The 20,346-nt window shown below is 35.3% G+C and overlaps 1 protein-coding gene across 1 annotated transcript in view; it reads left to right on the top strand.

The window, feature by feature from the left end:
• Positions 1 to 20,346, top strand: part of ADAMTS19 (ADAM metallopeptidase with thrombospondin type 1 motif 19) — a 261,766-nt gene that overhangs the window by 66,365 nt on the left and 175,055 nt on the right. Inside the window, exon 7 of the mRNA XM_045998860.1 lies at positions 5,687 to 5,730. Coding sequence (XP_045854816.1) covers positions 5,687 to 5,730 — 44 coding nt within the window. The remainder of the gene's footprint in view (positions 1 to 5,686; positions 5,731 to 20,346) is intronic.

Raw genomic sequence — 20,346 nt, 5'->3', positions numbered from 1 at the left:
CAGATATGTGCCAGAAGGAATAGTAAAAAGTTATAATGATTAATTGTTGATATTAAGTTACCTCATTTTGTAGTCCATTCATATCCATGGCTATTCACTCAAACTTTTTCTTTCTGCTCCAACCTTGTGGAAAGGAAATGGCAATATTGTAGTGATCACTAATTTTTACAATAATCCATAATTAACATCATGTCCACTTGTAGGAAGATATCTTTGAAAAAAAAGTTAAATATTATTTGAGGTTAATGCAAAGATCTCATTGAAGCAGTTATACAGTCTTTTTAATAGTTTGGTGAAAGGAGCTGTATAATAGAAAGTATAACAATAGGATAAGGTCTATCTGGCTTGATTCTATATACATTAAGATCTAATGTTAACAATATATATGTATTTATCTAAACTTAATTACTACATGGTAGGTTAAATTGAATCCACTTCCTTTAATTATGTGATAATCTGACTGACTTGATAATCATAAACTGTTCCTATTAGAAATCTCTTGAAATTGTACAAAAAATATAATGGAAAATCCTTTCACATGTACAGTTGAGCAAAGGAAGGAAGGAAGGGAAAGAAAGAGGAAGGGAAGAAGGAAGGAAGGAAGACAGAAAAAGAGAAGAAGGAAGGAAGGACAGAAGGAAGGAAGGAAAAGAAAGAAATGCAGAGCTTCTGAGGTAACATGGTAACTGCCTTGAGAGGAGTTTGTTGGACCTAAAAATCTGGGTTTTTAGGCTTAGCACATGAAGAAAAAAGACCTTGAGACTTTGTAAAGTGGGAAAGTGGTGTGAAATGATTGCATATAGCCAGAACCCTTAGATAACTCCGCCCTTGATAAAAATGGGATCTGGTAGAAACTCAGCAAACAAGCACATGTTGTCAACAAGAAGCTTCTGTTTTAGCCATGACCCTAGGTTAGGAAAAAACAGCCCATCTGGGTATTCACTACCACAAATATGATTTCAACACTGAAACACTTGTTGTTGAAAACATAGGCAAAACTACTCTGAAGGGGCCCTCTCTCGATTTTTACACCACACAAGGCAACTGCAAATAAAGTTCAACTAAGTGAGTTCACAAGAGAATTTTAAAACACAAAATGAGAGCATCTTCCTTTGCAAGAGCCAGGATTTCCAGTAAAGAATAATTCTGGAACTGGGATTCTTTAAAAAATCGTATTTACATGACTGAACAATCACACCAAAAAATGAAATATGAGAATAAGATATTTCAGGGAAAACAAGTTAACTTGAAAATTGAAGAAATAAAATGTCTATAAAAGGAATGTACTTATACTTAAAATCTCAATTTCTGTTAATTGAGTTAAGAATAGTTTATGAGTTAAGAATATGAGTTAAGAATAGATTATGAGTTAAGATTATGAGTTAAGAATAGATTAGATACAGCCAAAGAGAGCACTAGTGGATTGAATGAGAGATCTGAGGAATCCTGCCAGAAGACTGCTAGAGTTGTTAAAAGATGGAATTACAAATGAGTGCTTTAGAGTTACAGACATCAGAATGAGAAAATCAAAAATATACCTAACGGAGTTATAGCACAATAAAGGGAGTATGCGAGGAATAGGCTAAATAGATAATAAGAATTTGTATGTGTTCATAGGTTCTTCAAATTAGGTAACATGCCAAGTACCAAAGAAGATAAATAAAATCAAAGTCAGTACCTAGACACATCAAGGTGGGACTGCAAAACCAGAAACCAAATGCATAAAAGAAGAGCCAGTTGATCACCAACTTATTATTTATATATATACACACCAACTTGTCAATATATATTTTATATACATGGACTTCTCGATTTATGAATGCTAGAAAGAAATGAAATACTCTTTGTCACTGGCTGAGGGCCAGTAAAATTAACCTAAAATTCTGTACATGGCTGCTTCTCATTATGAATAAAATATGGGAGACAAAGTCTGGAACTGTTTATTTATAGATCCTCACTGAAGGAAATCCTGAAGGGTGTACTTAAAGAATAAGGAGCTCTCTAGAAAGTAAAGATCCAACCTATTACTGAGAAAATATATTGCTAAATACATGGGCAAATCTAATAATGGTTTAGAAAATCTAAATTGAGGTTTGAAAAATTGAGATAGAATTATAATGTCAAATAAAAATAACATGAAAGACTGAAGGGAGGAGTTGAATTAAAAGCATTTGATGTCCTTTCTTCAGGAGGAGCCTGAAGATAACTTTTAACTCTAGACTTTCAAGTGAACGTGGTAGGCAGAATAATGTCCCTGTTCTAATCCATAGACCTTGTGACTATATTATCTTACATTCTGGAAAAAGGTTTTTGTGGATGTGATTATGTTTCAGATTTTGAGATGGAGTAATTATCCTCGATTACCTAGGGAGCCTAATGTAATCACAGGTGATAGGGAAAGAGGGAGGCAAGAGAGTCAGAGGAGGAGATGTGATGATGGAAGGAGACCAAGCAAGTGATACCATTGTCAGTTTTGAGGATGGAAGGGAATTGTGAGTCAAGAAATACAGGAACCTTAGAAGCTGGGAAAGGCAAAGAAATGGATTCTTACCTAGAGCTTCCGGAAGGAACCCAATACTCCTCATACCTTGATTTTAGCCCAGTGAACTCCAAACTTCTGACTCTGAAACTGTAAGATGATACATTTATGTTACATCATTGTATTTGTGGAATTTGTTACAGCAGCAATAGGAAAATAATACAATGTCATTTAAATGTGGAAGGAACAATTAAACACAATCTAATGTTATTTTTCAAGTTGTAAAAAAAAATAAAGGAAAATAAAACTAGATAGGAAGGAAAGTATAATGGGAAATAGAATCAGCAAATAATAAAGAAAAAATAATAAAAAAACAATAAAGAAATCCAAATATATCCATAATAAAATATTAAATTCATTTTTATATTATATAATTAGGTTTTATAATTTTAACCATATGCTGTTTATAAGAGACTTGGAGAAAATGAAAGCTGAAAGTAAAACAAAAAAAATACCAAGAAAATATCAATGTATTACTAGTATATTAATATTTGTTAATATCAGATGTAATAAACTTTAATACAGAAAACATTAAGGTACATAGTGTTTCTATACAATAGTAAAAAATAATTCAAAATAAATTATAAAAATTCAGAGAGTTAACTTAGTTTCAACATAAAGGAAAAATCAGCAGAATCAGAAAGAAACAACAAATGTATACCACAATGGAATTTTAACACCTCTTTTTCAGTAACAGATTTAAAAATAAATTTAGAATTTCTAATTTTCTTAAGCAATTTTATGTCAGAGTTGGGTATGTAGCTAGATCCAATGCACATGTATAGCTTTGTTCAAAACCATTTGAAAATACACATTTTTAAAATTTTAATTCCAGGATAGTTAATATATAGTGTTACATTACTTTCAGGTGTACAATATTGTGATTCAAATTTCTATACCTTATTCACTGTTCATCACCATACATATATTCTTAAAATCCCTTAACCTTTTCACCCATTCCTCCCACCCATGTCCCCTCTGGCATCCTCCAGTTCTCTATATTTAAGGGTTGGTTTTTTTGTTTATTTCTTTACATTTTAAATATGCATGGAACATTTACAAACCTGCACAGATATTAAATCACAGATGCTGCTGCTGGGAAAACGTGAATTGAAAACTAACCATTTTAGTCATCAAAGTACCTGTCATTGGTGTAATTGACAAGAGGGTTGCACTTAATTTTATGATTCTTAATTTAGAAACAGCATTCAGATGGCTATAACAGAGTGAGGAATAAAAAAATTTTTTTTTATTTCTCTCTCACATACCCACAAAGACTAATTAGTGTCTTGCTTGTAATAGTAAAAATTCTGTAGAATCTAAACATTTTCGCTCATCAGTAGGAAATTGCTTAAATTATAGAAATAGCAGCAAGAACAACAAAACAACAAAAACGTGACCAACTAATTTTGGAGAGCTTGGTAGGTGCCTGGCATTGTTTTTAAGTTTTCTCTGTGTTTACTTATCCAACACATTCACTAAACTCAAATTAAAGTGTTCTATATGTAGAGACTCAGTCAGTTAAGCATCTGACTTCGGCCCAGGTGATGATCTCAGGGTCCTAGGATCGAGTCTTGCATCGAGCTCCCTGCTCAGCTCCCTGTTCAGTTGGAGTCGGCTTTTCCCTCTCCTTCTGCCCTACCCCTTGCTTTAAATAAATAAGTAAATGTATGTATGTATGTATGTCTTATTAAATCAATCTTTATTTATTAATTATTTAATCTATATTATTTATTAAATAAATCTAATAAGATTTAATCTTATTAAATCTCCTAACCTGTGCTATAAACCTACATGGTAGATAGTGTCCTTATTACCTCTCTTTTCTGTAGAGATAACAGGCACAAGAAGGTTCAGTAAGTTGCCAAAGGTCACATAGCTAGTAAAATAGAAAAGGTAGTTAAAATTGTGCTTTCATATAGTTTTCCTCTGAAGCTCTTCAAGATACGGTATTCAAATAGCAAGTTGTAGCATATTCTTCATGGTTATATTCTGCCTCTGTGTAAAAATACTAATTTCCTCATGCCCCCCCCCTTTTTTAAGGTTTTGTTTATTTATTTGACAGAGAGAAAGAGATCACAAGTAGGCAGAGCAGCAGGCAGAGGGAGAGGGGGAAGCAGGCTCCCCGCTGAGCAGAGAGCCCAATGTGGGGCTCGATCCCACAGGATCCCAGGACCCTGAGATCATAACCTGGGTCAAAGGCAGAGGCTTAACCCACTGAGCCACCCAGGTGCCCTCCTCATGCCCTTTTAAAAATGATTACTATCAGTCTTTAAAAAATTTTTCCAGTGTTATGATATAAAATATTTTGCTGTTTTAAACTGTATTTTTTACATTGGATTCTTCTTTTTTTTTAATATTTTATTTATTTGTTTGACAGAGACATAGCACAAGTAGGCAGAGCTGCAGGCAGAGAGAGAAGGAGAAGCAGGCTCTCCACTGAGCAGGGAGCCCAATGTCGGGCTCGATCCCAGGACTCTGGGATCATGACCTGAGCCGAAGGCAGAGGCTTAACCGACTGAGCCACCCAGGTGCCCCTATATTTGACTCTTCTATCTGGAAATTATTTCTGTGCCTGTGAAGCAGAGATCTTAAAATATTTACGAAGCCGAAAGCCATGTCCTAATACCCGATACTATTTTTTGTAATAAAAAAATGAAATCCGATAAAATTCAAAACAAGATGGAATTTTATTTTTGAAGTATTTTTAATGAAATAAGACAACATGCTTCAGGATTATATCAGAAAAAAATGTGTCATTAAAAATTTAATAATTCTCGGGGTGCCTGGGTGGCTCAGTGGGTTAAAGCCTCTGCCTTCGGCTCAGGTCATGATCTCGGGGTCCTGGGATCGAGCCCCACCCCGGGCTCTCTTCTCACCAGGGACCTGCTTCTTCCTCTCTCTCTGCCTGCCTCTATGCCTACTTGTGATCTCTGTCTGTCCAATAAATAAATAAAATCTTATAAAAAAATTTTAATGATTCTCATTTTTTCTTAGAATTAAATTTTAATCTTTTTTTTAGTTCTGTTAAATTGTTAGATATACTATAAGATTCAGTTGTTAATGTAAGCATCAAAAATGAGTCACATAATCTCTATTGACTGTGGAAAAGTTTATTTTTACTTCCATTTTCTGTTTCCTTTCTAGGAAAGATTTCTGTGTTCACAAAGATGAACCATGTGATACTGTTGGTAAGTGCATGTAAAAGTTTTTACACTTTTGAGGAGTTCTGGACATCTTTAACACATCATTTGTTTAAGTATAGGAAATTATTTGAGAGCGCTGGTTTTAATGGAGTGTCTGTAGAATGTCGGGGGCATGTATTTCCCACCTTATGTTTAATCATTGGTCAATACTTCAGTTATTAATGAAACAGCCTAAAGACACAAATACACAATATACTGGAGAAAAATTTTAAACTAGGTTTTAAGAATCTCATGAGTTCTTTTTTCTTATCGTCGCAGAGATGTATGCATGGGTTCAGCAAAATTCTATTATTATTGCTAAACCAAGGCAAAATGTATTAATGTCAATGTGATTGACCTTTTTCAGGCTAATCATTTTCTTCTTTTTAGTAATGTATGTTTGAAATTCTTTGCAGACTGTGTCAAGGAAATTCATCTCATTTCCCCAATTTTCTGTACATAAAGTAGTAAATTTTCTGTATTTTGACCTGGATATTTAAATTCCTATAACAATAACCATACGCCCAGTAGAATCCATGAAATCACAGCTCTTAATTTTGAGAGAATGGCTACATATTTGCTAACATAAGTGATATACCTATATAATTTACATAACTATACATATAACCATATATTAGTTATACTGCTATATACATATATTATTTTTAAGCCATGTAGCTGTATATAATAAGGCATTATTGGTAAGGTATAGTTAAGAATCATTGTCTGGTTTTGACATATGATGTGGGTTGTATTTCTGTAGGGTAGGATGTATTTTAACTTAACCATTTTTAACGTGTCATATGTTCTTGGTAAGATGAACAACCTAAAAAGGGAAAAAGCAGAATAAAGGGGTACAGGTATTTAAAAAAAATCAATTCTAACTAGTTCCATCATCTTAAGTTCTCATCAACCTTGGGTGATGAAAATCTGAGATAGTAAGTGGAAAATGTTATAGTTAGTGTTAAGCACTTAATGATGGAGTCAAAGGAATATCTGGTTCACAAGGGGCTATAGCATAAAAAGATCTGGACACACCAAGGAAAAGATGACTTGATTTAGGGATGGTCTTTCTAATGTCTTCTCACCTGCTTGCTGCAGTGTTTTGTTTGTTTGTTTGTTTTGTTTTTTTCTCCTCTTCTTGTCAGAATCTCTAGAAATTAATTCTCAATGTATAGCTTTTATCAACCTAACCACATAAGCTTTGAATTACCGATGAAGCCTATGTCGAGACAATTACCTTTCCCTCCACTTAAACAATGATACTGCCCCTAAAACCTTCTTTAATATAGGCAGATCCACTTCTTGCCTCAGTCAAGTATCAGAAAAATCAGCAGCTGGGCAGTGTCTCCCATAATTATGCATGCTAACCACCTCTTCCCAGTGTGGACACACAGCCTAAAGAAGCAAGTGTTACCATGAGGCAAACCAGTTTCCTTTTGATTATGTCTGTGTTTCACATCTTGCTACATCTGCTATTTGAAAATAGCATACATATTCATGATATGCATTATCTATGCGTATTTTCTGGTTTAAAGCACATTTGAATAATAAAGTACCTTGATGTGTTTGGACAATCAGAGTTCATCAGGAAAGCGGTATAATCAGTCCCTCTCTGTGTTCAACCTGTCCATGAAGAGCTTGGTAGAAACTGGTTTTAAATATTATAACATAGGATTTGGAAAGTCCAGTGCCCTTCCTGAGATCTGTCATTATTTCTGAGTGCCTAGATTCTTGGGGTCATCTTCTTGATGGCATTTTGAATCACTGCACCCTTCATCCACAGGCCGTGGGCTAACCTCTGGGCTTCCAAATGTGTGAGCAAGTAAATATCTTTATTATTTAAACAAACTTAAGGTTTTTATTTCTGTAACTTGCAGCGTAAGAGGTAGATTTTCCCTGATACTCACATAATCATTTATAAGGAAAGAAGAATATGGGGCAATAGTAATAATTTTTTCTATTATTAAAGGAAGCAGGTAAACTTCTCATTGAATTATTCCCAATGTTAAACAAATACACGTGGCTTACAGGTCATCTTAACAGCTCTCAATCTCTAGGGTCACAAAACAAAACAGATTAGGTCTTATCAATAAAAGTTTTATTGACACACATTTTAAAATCTCCTTATGTAATACTATGGGCTGTATCTTGCCACATGCTTTTTTTTTTTTCTTTCTTCTTTTTTTTAGAGAGAGAACATGTACAGGTAGGAGTGGGAGCTGGGGGTGAGGAATAGGCAGAGGGAGAGAGAAATTCCTGAATAGGCTCCACCCCCAGAATGGAGCCTGATGTGGGATTTCAGTCTCACAACCCTGAGATCATGATCCCAAGATCATGATCTGAACCGAAATCAGGAGTTGGTTGCTTTACCAACTGAGCCACCCACGCTCACCTGTCAAATGCTTTTCTTACATCAGTGTATACCTTCCTGACTCTTCTATAACTGATGTGAAGGCAGCCCATTTCACACTGGATACTATATAACGAAAACTTTGCAAGAAGGGAAGGAGAAAGGAAAATGAATTTTGTATTTATTAGCTTGGATAATGTAAATCTGAATGATGACCTTAAGACAGCAATTTCTCTTAAGTCTCCTAGTAGGTATAGTAAAACAGGAAAGACAGCAGACAAAGCTTTGAATTTATGGTATTAATTTAATTATTCATGAAGAGGAATGCTTGTGTTTTAAAAACAATGGTTGGACTTAGGCTATATTTTGTAATTTGAGCAACACATGAATGAACATTATCTCACTTAATTCCTTCACAATCCAAACTCTCTCATTGTATTATCATAATTTTATAGGTAAAGAAAACACCAAAATAGAACAGAGTTTGCATTTTGAAGTCAGATATCCAGATTCAAATCAGACTTCTACTGTTCATTACCTGCACAGATGTGGGCACATTATTTAACACATTGTGGAAGTTTGGATTCCTCACTTTTGCCATAGAAGTTATATTCTTGATCCTACAGAATGTTGTGAAACTAACATTTGCAAAGGCAGATCATTTTTAATTGGCATTCAGTATGCACTAGGATCTGTCACATCCCTTTTTATTCCTGTTGAGAGGTTACAGATTTGCCCAGCATCACTGCTAGTAAGTGTGATACTGGCCTCTGTCTCAGATCTTAGAATAATGGGTCTGCTTTCATCAATAGTGTGATATGTTTGTATAATAGAGGACAATACAGTTAGAAGACTGAAGGTGAGAAAATTTAAGTTTGAACGAAGTTACAGATAAAATTATATAAGTTAAAATACATAAAGAAATGGCAAATACAAACTTGGAAACTTTTCAGCATTTTAACTTTGTAACAATATTTTGCTCATTTGCTGATGCAAAAGATACTTACATATTAAATGTGTTAGGCTATATTTGTGTTATGAGATATTAAAAATAAATGCTTCATTTGATAAATTGTACATACTTTTAAGCTTATATTTGAAAAACTGTTTAGAGGATAAAAAGTAAAAGTTGTTTTGCCATTTTCTCAGTCACTTTCCTATTGTTTTTGTCACATGGATGGTTTGGTAGATTTGTGAATAGATATAGAAGTGCTGGAAGAAAAAGATGCTATTATATGTTTTTATCAACACAGTATCACTTCTAATACATATGCATGTTCACCTTTTAACATTCCTGAAGTTGAGATTCATTTTGTAGCCAGAGACCTCTTGGAATTGTGCCAGTGTAATTCAGAATTTTTAAGATCTTAGGTTGCATGAGCCCTGTGATAACCTCAAATTTCAGGAGAAATAATACACAATTCTGGATGCAAGAGGCAACTGTTTGCTGGTGGTGCTGGTGAAGTTGCCTTACTTTCTGTGGCAGCAGGATAATGATCCCCAAAGATGTACGGGTTCCAGCCCTGGAACCTAGGAATATGTTGGGTTACATCACACAGGGAAATGAAGGCTGCAGATGGAATTAAGGCTGCCCATTAACAGAACTTAAAATAGGGGGATTATCCTGGGCTGTCTTGCTATGCCCAATGGAATTGCAAGGATCCTTAAAAGCTTAAGAGGAAGGCAGAAGAGTTGAGTCAGAGGCAGATGTGATTACTGAAGAAAGGCCCAGAGAGATGTAATGTGAGAAGGTTTCAACTCATCATTACTGCCTTTGAAGGTGGAAGAAAGTGAAAAATCAGTAGTCTTAGTATCTGGAAAATGCAAGGAAATGGATTCTCCTGTAGAGCCTCCAGAAGAATGCATAGACGGCCTTCTGATACCTTGGTGTTGGCCAGTGAGAGCTGGATCAAGCTTCTAATGAAGAGAATTTAAGAGAGTAAACTTGGGTGTTTTGAGCCACTTAATTTGTGGTAATATATTGCAGTAGCCATAGAAAACAATATACTTTCCAATAAATAATTACCTCCTCCTATGACTTATAGAGAACGAATCCAGAAATCCAGTGCTCTCAAATCTTTATAGACTGTGGGGTCAACAGTCCTCACCATGTAGTCTATTTTAAGAATGGTAATGATTTTTGCATTGGAAAAAAAGTAGCAATTTGTATCATGACATATAAATATGTGTAAAGAGCAACAAACTAGGGTTGTGTTAAGAAACATGATTCGATAGTAGACCAATTCTAGCTGAGAGACCAGACTAAAAAAATAGTCTCTCATCTATGGATAGTGAAAGAACTATAATCAATTCTTTAAAATCTTTTCAAGGAAATACCAAGTGCTAAGGATTTTACAGATGATTTCTACTAAAATTACACGAACAGACCATTCCAATATTATATAAGCTATTTTAGAAAATAGAAAAAGTTTAATTAAAACCATATAAATTTCTTACCAAATCCTAAAGAGGACAGTGTAAGAAAGAAAAACGATAAGCTTTTCTCACTCAGGAAAGAAATGAAAGAATTCTAAACCAAATATTAGCAGATATCATCTCACAAGGTATTTTTAAATAACCAAGTAGAGTTATTTTATTTTAGATTTATTCCAGAAATACAGCGGTAGTTTAACATTAGAAAATCTTAAAATATAACTGTGTAATACAATTAAAGATAAAAACCATATGATCATCCCAACAGATAAAGAAAATGTCCTTCATACAACTGAAAACACATTCATGGTAAAGATTCTTGGCAAAAGAGAACAAAGTAGAAACATTATTAACTCACTTAAAGATATTTACACAAAATGCATAAATATCTTTTGAAAAATAGTGAAGCATTAAAAGCATTCCTCTCAAAATCAGAAACAAAGAAAGAATTTTATTTTCACTGTTTCTATTCAACAGTGCATTAGAAATTTTAGACCTTAAAATGAAGTGGATATGATGATTGTCTCCATTTAAAAAATAATATGGAATTATATTATTAACATTAACAGAAGATTAAGGTGGTTAAATATCCAAGCAATATTCAGTCACCACTTGCATTTTATATACCAGCATTTGGCAGTGAGACATTTAATTCAAAAATTCTATTAAATATATGAAAAAAATAAAATTCTTTGGAATACATCTAATAACAAAATACATAGGACATATGGAGAAAATTATTGAGTTATTTTATAATTCAATCCAAGAGGGCATAATTCGATGAAGATATAAACTATACTCATGGTTTGAAAGACTAAAGGTGAAACTAAATGGGCATTTTCCTCAAATTGACCTAGTGATGGAATTTATTTCAATAAAAATTCTAAAAAGAGTTTTGGAGGAAAATTGACAGGCTGATTCTAAATGTTATAGAGGAGACTAGGCCTAAGATTTGCCAAGACACAAGTGAAGAAATAATATGGAAGGGGAAATTTCTCTATCACTTATCAAGTATGGTATGTGATAAACAGTACAAGGCGCTGCAGGTGTTAGGAAAATAGACAAATAAAGCAGAACACTGCGAGAACTGAACACATGCTGTCAAGATATTTATGTACAAGGAGAGAAGCTAAAATGAATCACATGGTTTAAATTTATAAAAAATCAGAAGAGAAAATATAGAAAATTAATTTCATATTTTTGAGGTACAGACAAGGGTTTTTTAATAACAGAAATGCTAATTATAAAGGAAACGCTTGATAAATTCAACTATATTTACATTCTTTAAAATCATATGAAAGGGACAGAACAGTTCCCAATACTTTTATGAGTCCAGAATTATCTTGTTATCAAAAACAGATAAAGAGGGGCACCTGGGGGGGCGCCTGGGTGGCTTAGTGGGTTAAGGCCTCTGCCTTCGGCTCGGGTCATGATTCCAGGGTCCTGGGATCGAGCTCCACATCGGGCTCTCTGCTCAGCAAGGAGCCTGCTTCCTCCTCTCTCTCTCTCTGCCTGCATCTCTGCCTACTTGGGATCTCTGTCTGTCAAATAAATAAATAAAATCTTAAAAAAAAATACCATAATAAAACAGGGGGTGGAAAACAGGTTTCTCTGAGGTAGAAGATAACCATATTCATGGATTTTAAGGTGCCTTGATTGTCATTGATTTTAAGACTTACCGTCATATAATGTACCACTGAAGAGGAAAAAAAAAAAAACAATGCAGGAAATTCTTAATTGTAAGACAATATCGATTATAAGGCAAATCACAGTGTGAAATAACGTGAATCTTGGAATTACTGATATATTTGCAACACACATAACCAAAATTATTAGAACTTAGAATATAAAAAACAAGAAACCAACAAGAACAAGAAACAAATAAGAATTATACATACCAAATAGAACCAAAGACTCTAGCAACCATTTTTAGAACAGAATATGTAAAGGGTAAATTAAAAGAGAAAGAAGGGGGGGGGGGGGAGGAAGGAAGATGGAAGGGAGGGAGGGAGGGACTGAGAGGGGAAGAAAAAGGGAAGGGAAGGGAACAAAGGAAAGGAAAAGGAAGGAAAAAGAGAAGGGAAGGGAAAGAAGGGAAATGGAAGGAAAGGGGAGGGAAGGGAAAGAGAAGGGAAGGGAAGAAAAGGTATGTCAACCCCATTAGTAGATACATGTTCAGATTACAAGGAGATTTCTGCCAATGAGAGTGATTTTAAAAGAATGCCTGATATTACCAAGTGCACTTTTTAAAATCGGAACAAAAATCTCCCATTCTTTTGGGAAATCCTAAATAAAATCGTGTTGCGGTTTCTTGTTCTGATTCCATATATCTCTTCTGTCTTCACATCCATCTTTGACTTTCTGTGCTATGTTCCAGGTAACTTTCTCATCAGTATTTCTTAGTTTATACCAACTGCCTATTTTCTTCCTTCATTTTTAAAAATTTATTTATTTATTTCAGAGATAGAGTGCACAGGGGTGGGAGGAGCAGTGGGAGGGGTGAGGGAGAGAATCCCAAGCAGATACCCCACTGAGCATGGAGTCCAGCTTGGGGCTTGACCTCATGACACTGAGATCATGACCCGAGCCAAAACCAAGAGTCAGACACTCAACCAACTGAGCCACCAAGGTGCCCCCTTCTTATATTTCTTAATAATTTCATATGTTCAGCTTCAATGATTTTTTTATTTAAATAGGTCTTTCATTTTTAAACACCTTGTATGGTCTAAACCATTAAAAGTATACTTTTTAACATTCAGTGTAATAATTTTGTTATTGACATTCTTGTGGTAGTACTATTTGCTCATTTTGTTGAATCTTGTTTTTGGTGACTTGTCACTCAGTCATATAATTTTGTATTTGAGTTCTTATTTCTTAATTTCTTTTATCTGAGAATCCTGTATGGCCTGAAAAAGAGGTACTTTTCTCAAGATACAATTTTTTTTCACAGGGCCACCTGTGAAAAAAAATTATTCACATATACCTTAGGTGTGTCTAAGTTAATTTCTAGGGTTGGATTCCTTGGATCATTTAGGTAATGTAAAGTAGATATGCCAAATATGAATATTCTCAGGAGAGACCTTTTTAAAAAACAGAGTCTGGTCAAAGTAGACAAGTTTTTATGCCGTTATCTTTTGCCAGGGAGTGGTTGTTTTTCTAAACTACTCTTTCATTGTGTTGAGGAAAAGGAAAATGGTATCCCTTCCTTCTCACTTTATATAGGTGTAACTTTGTGTAGAAGTTCCAGTTCCAAGGTCTTACCTTGAGCAGTCTCTCTTTTTGTCTCAGTGGCATGTCTTAGACTAAACACCTTTGATTTTGAGTTTGGCAAATCCCAGAGGCGCTAGCACATTAGTGCCTGCCAGCTCAGAGCTCCACATTCTCCTTTCTTATCTTTAGGCCTGCAAGAGGATTTCCCTTATTTAGATACTCATCCTTGAATTTAGGGAACTTTTGTAATTTTTAATTCAGCATTTATATGTATAGGGTTGTGAACAGAATTCATTATGTATATCTACAAATACCACCTGTTCATTTTGTTAGAGTGACAGGTTACTTTCTGTTCATTTTTGGGTGAATGTCAACCCAATTCTCAAGTGTGAATAACCAGTATTTGTTTGTTAGACATTCTTTTTTATTGTTGTTTTTTAAATTAATTATTCTAATTAATATATAATGTATTATTTGCCCCAGGGGTACAGGTTTGTGAATTGTCAGGCTTCCATACTTCACAGAACTCACCATACAACATACCCTTCCCAATGTCCATAACCCAACCACCCTCTCCACCCCTCCCCCTAGCAACCTTCAGTTTGTTTTGTAAGATTAAGAGTCTCTTATGGTTTGTCTCCCTCCTGATCCCATCTTGTTTCATTTTTTCCTTCCCTACCCCCCAAACCTCCCACTCTGCATCCCAATTCCTCATATCAGGGAGATCATATGATAATTATCTTTCTCTGATTGACTTATTTCACTCTGCATAATAGGCTCTAGTTCTATCCATGTCGTTGCAAATGGCAAGATTTCATTTCTTTTGATAGCTGCGTAGTATTCCATTATATATAATGGAATACTATACATATGTACATATATATGTATATATTTATATCTCACAACTTCTTTTTTTTTAATTTTTAAATAAACTTATAATGTGTTTTTAATCCCCAGGGTATAGGTCTGTGTCTCGCCAGGTTTACACATTTCACAGTACTTATCATAGCACATACCCTCCACAATGTCCATATCCCCACCACCCTATCCCGTCCCCACTCCCCCCAGCAACCCTCAGTCTGTTTTTTGAGATTGAATCTTTTATGGTTTGTCTCCCTCCTGATCCCATCTTCTTTCATTTTTTTCTTTTCCTACCCCCCCAAAACCCCCCATGTTACATCTCCACTTCCTCATATCAGGGAGATCATATGATAGTTGTCTTTCTCCAACTGACTCACTTCGCTAAGCATAATACCCTCTAGTTCCATCCACGTCGTTGCAAATGGCAAGATTTCATTTCTTTTGATGGCTGCATAGTATTCCATTGTGTGTGTGTGTATGTATATATATATATACCACATGTTCTTTATCCATTCATCTGTTGAAGGACATCTAGGTTCTTTCCATAGTTTAACTATTGTGGACATTGCTGCTATAAACATTCGGGTGCACGTACCCCTTCAGATCACAACATTTGTATCTTTAGGGTAAATACCCAGTAGTGCGATTGCTGGGTCATAGGGTAACTCTATTTTCAACTCTTTGAGAAACTTCCATACTGTTTTCCAGAGTGGCTGCACCAGCTTGCATTCCCATCAACCGTGTAGGAAGGTTCCCCTTTCTCCGCATCCTCTCCAACACCTGTTATTTCCTGACTTGTTAATTTTAGCTATTCTGACTGGTGTGAGGTGGTATCTTACTGTGGTTTTAATTTGTATTTCCATGATGCTGAGTGAAGTGGAGCACTTTTTCATGTGTCTGTTGGTCATCTGGATGTCTTCTTTGCAGAAATGTCTGTTCATGTCCTCTGCCCATTTCTTGATTGGATTATTTATTCTTTGGGCATTAAGTTTGATAAGTTCTTTATAGATTTTGGATTCTAGCCCTTTATCTGATATGTCATTTGCAAATATCTTCTCCCATTCTATCAGGTGTCTTTTGGTTTTGTTGACTGTTTCCTTTGCTGTGCAAAAGCTTTCGATCTTGATGAGGTCACAGTGATTCATTTTTGCCCTTGCTGCCCTTGCTTTTCTCGCTGTTTCTAAGAAGTTGCTAGAACCTAAGCAGCAACCTCTTCGACTTCAGCTGAGGTCGAAGAGCTTGCTGCCTATGTTCTCCTCAAGGAATTTGACTGATTCCTGTCTCACATTGAGGTCTTTCATCCATTTTGAGTCTATTTTTGTGTGTGGTCTAAGGAAATGGTCCAGTTTCCTTCTTCTGCATGTGGCTGTCCAATTTTCTCAACACCATTTGTTGAAGAGACTGTCATTTTTCCACTGGACACACTTTCCTGCTTTGTCGAAGATTAGTTGACCACACAGTTGAGGGTCTATTTCTGGGCTCTCTATTCTGTTCCATTGATCTATGCATCTGTTTTTGTCTTGATGATGACAACTTTGTAATAGAGCTTGATGTTTGGAATTGTGATGCCACCAACTTTGGTTTTCTTTTTCAACATTCCTCTGGCTATTTGGGGTCTTTTCTGGTTCCATAGAAATTTTAGGATTATTTGTTCCATTTCTTTGAAAAAAAATGGATGGTATTTTGATAGGGATTGCATTAAATGTGTAGATTGCTGTAGATAGCATAGACAAGTTCACAATATTTGTTCTTCCAATCCATGAGCATGGAACATTTTTTCCATTTCTTTTTGTCTCCCTCAATTACTTTCTTGAGTACTTTATAGTTTTCTGAGTACAGATTCTTTGTCTCTGGTTAGGTTTATTCCTAGGTATCTTATGGTTTTTGGTGCAATTGTAAATGGGATAGACTCCTTAATTTCTCTTTTTTCTTTCTCACTGTTGGTGTATAGAAATGCAACTGATTTCTTCGCATTGATTTTATATCCTGACATTTTACTGAATTCCTGTGACTTCTAGCAGATTTGGTGTGGAGTCTTTTGGCTTTTCCACATATGGTATCATATCATCTGCAAAGAGTGATAGTTTGACTTCTTCTTTGCCGATTTGGATGCCTTTAATTAGTTGTCTGATTGCTGAGACTAGGACTTCTAGTACTATGTTGAACAGCAGTGGTGATAGTGACATCCTTGCCATGTTCCTAACCTTAGGGGAAAAGCTCTCAGTTTTTCCCCATTGAGAATGATATTCACTGTGAGTTTTTCATAGATGGCTTTGATGATATTGAGGTATGTACCCTCTATCCTTAACGTTTTGAAGAGTTTCGATCAAGAAAAGATGCTATACTTTGTCAAATGCTTTTCAGCATCTGTTAAGAGTATCATATGGTTCTTGTTCTTTCTTTTATTAATGTATTGTATCACATTGATTGATTTGCGGATATTGAGCCAACCTTGCAACCCAGGAATAAATCCCACTTGGTCGTGGTGAATAATCCTTTTTAAAATACTTTTGGATCCTACGGGCTGGTATTTTGGTGAGAATTTTCGCATCTGTGTTCATGAAGGATGTTGATCTGTAATTCTCCCCTTTGGTGGGTTCTTTGTCTGGTTTTGGGATCAAGGTGATACTGGCCTCATACAATGAGTTTGGAAGGTTTCCTTCCATTTCTATTTTTTGGAACAGTTTTAGGAGACTAGGTATTAATTCTTCTTTAAATATTTGGTAAAATTCCCCTGGGAAGCTGTCTGGCCCTGTGCTCTTGTTTGTTGGAGTATTTTGATGACTGCTTCAATCTCCTTACTAGTTATGGGTTTGTCCAGGTTTTCCTGGTTCAGTTTTGATAGTTTATATGTCTCTAGGAATGCATCTATTTCTTCCAGATTGTCAAATTTGCAGTGTATAGTTGCTCATAATAGTTCTTATAATTGTTATTTCTTTGGTGTTGCTTGTGATCTCTCCTCTTTTGTTCATGATTTTATTTATTTGGGTCCTCTCTCTTTTCTTTTTGATAAGTCTGGCCATGGGTTTATCAGTCTTATCAGTTCTTTCAAAGAACCAGATTATAGTTTCATTGATTTGTTCTCCTGTTCTTTTGGTTTCTTTATTTCATTGATTTCTGCTCTGATCTTTATTATTCTTCTGCTGGGTTTAGGCTTTCTTTGCTGTTGTTTCTCCAGCTCCTTTAGATGTGGGGTTAGGTTGTGTACTCGAGACCTTTCTTGTTTCTTGAGAAAGGTTTGTATCGCTATATACTTTCCTCTCAGGACTGCCTTTGCTGTGTCCCACAGATTTTGAACACACGTGTTTTCATTTTCATTTATTTCCATGAATTTTTAAAATTCTTCTTTAATTTTCTGGTTGACCCATTCATTCTTTAATAGGATGCCCTTTAGCCTCCATGGATCTGAGTTCTTTCCAACTTTCCTCTTGTGACTGAGTTCTAGCTTCAAAGCAGTGTGGTCTGAAAATATGCAGGAAATGATCCCAGTCTTTTGGTACCATTTGAGACCAGAATTGTGACCCAGGATGTGATCTATTCTGGAGAATGTTCCATGTGCACTAGAGAAGAATGTGTATTCTGTTGTTTTGGGATAGAATGTTCTGAATATATCTGTTATGTCCATCTGGTCCAGTGTGTCATTAAGGCCTTTATTTCCTTGTTGATCTTTTGGTTGGATGATCTAACCATTTCAGTGGGGGGGGGGGGGTGTTAAAGTCCCCTAGTGTTACAGTATAATTGTCAAGTGTTTCTTTGATTTTGTTATTAATTGGTTTATATAGTTGGCTTCTCCCATGTTAGGGGCATAGATATTTAAAATTGTTAGATCTTCTTGTTGGACTGACCCTTTGAGTATGATATAATGTTCTTCCTCATCTCTTATTATAGTCTTTGACTTATAATCTAATTTATCTGATATAAGAATTGCCATCCCAGCTTTATTTTGATGTCCATTAGTATGATAAATTGTTTTCCAACCCCTCACTTTCAATCCAAAGGTGTTTTTGGGTCTAAAATGAGTTTCTTATAGACAGCATATTGATAGGTTTTATTTTTTTATCCATTCTGATACCCTGTGTCTTTTAATTGGGGGCATTTAGCTCATTTACATTCAGGGTAACTATTGAAAGTTATAAATGTAGTGCCATTGTATTATCTGTAAGGTGACTGTTACTGTATATTGTCTCTGTTCCCTTCTGGACTGTTAATTTTAGCCTCTCTCTTTGCTTAGAGGACTGCTTTCAATATTTCCTGGAGAGCTGGTTTGGTGTTTACAAATTCTTTTAATTTTTGTTTGTCCTGGAAGCTTTTTATCTCTCCTTCTACTTTCAATGGTAGCCTAGCTGGATATAGTATTCTTGGCTGTATGCTTGTTTTTCTCATTTAGTGCTCTGAATATATCATGCCAGTTCTTTTTGGCCTGCCAGGTCTCTGTGGATATGTCTGCTGCCAGTCTAATATTTTTACCATTGTATGTTACAGACTTTTTGTCCCGGCCTGCTTTCAGGATTTTCTCTTTCTAACTATGACTTGTAAGTTTTACTATTAGATGACAGGGTATGGGCCTATATTTATTGATTTTGAGGGGGTTTTTCTGCGCCTCCTGGATTTTGATGTTTGTTCCCATGTTAGGGAAATTCTCTACTATAATTCACTCCAATATACCCTTTCTCTTTCTTCTTCTTCTGGAATCCCAATTATTCTAATATTGTTTTGTCTTATGGTATCACTTATCTCTTGAATTCTCCCCTCGTGGTCCAGTAGTTATTTGTCTCTCTTTTGCTCAGCTTCTTTATTCTCTGTCATTTGGTCTTCTATATCACTAATTCTTTCTTCTGCCTCATTTATCCTAGCAGTAAGAGCCTCCATTTTTTTTTTTTAATATTTTATTTATTTGACAGAGAGAAATCACAACTAGGCAGAGAGGCAGGCAGAGAGAGAGGAGGAAGCAGGCTCCCTGTGGAGCAGAGAGCCCGATGTGGGGCTCGATCCCAGGACCCTGGGATCATGACCTGAGCTGAAGGCAGAGGAAGAGCCTCCATTTTTTATTGCACCTCATTAATAGCGTTTTTGATTTCAGCTTGGTTAGATTTTAGTTTTTATTTCTCCAGAAAGGGCTTTTATTTCTCCAGACAGGGTTTCTCTAAAATCTTCCATGCCTTTTTCGAGCTCAACTAGCACCTTGAGAATTATCATTCTGAACTCTAGATCTTACATATTACCAATGTTTGTATTGATTAGGTCCCTAGACTTACTGCCTCTTGTTCTTTTTTTTGTGGTAAGTTTTTCCACCTTGTCATTTTATCCAGATAAGAATATATGAACGAGAAAATAAAATACTAAAAGGGTGGCAAAGAGCCCAGAAAAATGTGTGTTAACCAAATCAGAATAGACCCCAGATTGTGGGGAGAAGAAAGGAAGAAAGGAACCTCAGAAAAAAAAATTTTTTTAATTAAAAAACATATATGTGTGTGTGTGTGTGTGTGTGTGTGTGTGTGTGTGTGTGTGTGTGTATTAGACTAGTGAAAGGAACAGAGCCACCCACTTGATTTTGGGTATATTTTGGTCTCTTAGTACAAAGTACCTCCCAAAATTTTAAGGAAAGAAAAAAATATATATGTATACACAAAAATAAGGTAAACATGATGAAGGGATGGACTATGACCATAACGATGAAAAATTTAAAAAAAAAACTAAAAAAGGAGTTGATATGGTAAGTTGGTTAGGAAATGAAAGATAAAGAAAGTGGAGAATATTTGCTCAGG

This window comes from Meles meles, chromosome 3 (genome assembly GCF_922984935.1).
Source record: "Meles meles chromosome 3, mMelMel3.1 paternal haplotype, whole genome shotgun sequence".
In the NCBI taxonomy this organism is placed as follows: domain Eukaryota; kingdom Metazoa; phylum Chordata; class Mammalia; order Carnivora; family Mustelidae; genus Meles; species Meles meles.
Note: the sequence above shows the minus strand (reverse complement) of the source record. Positions and strands in the feature narration are given on the sequence as shown.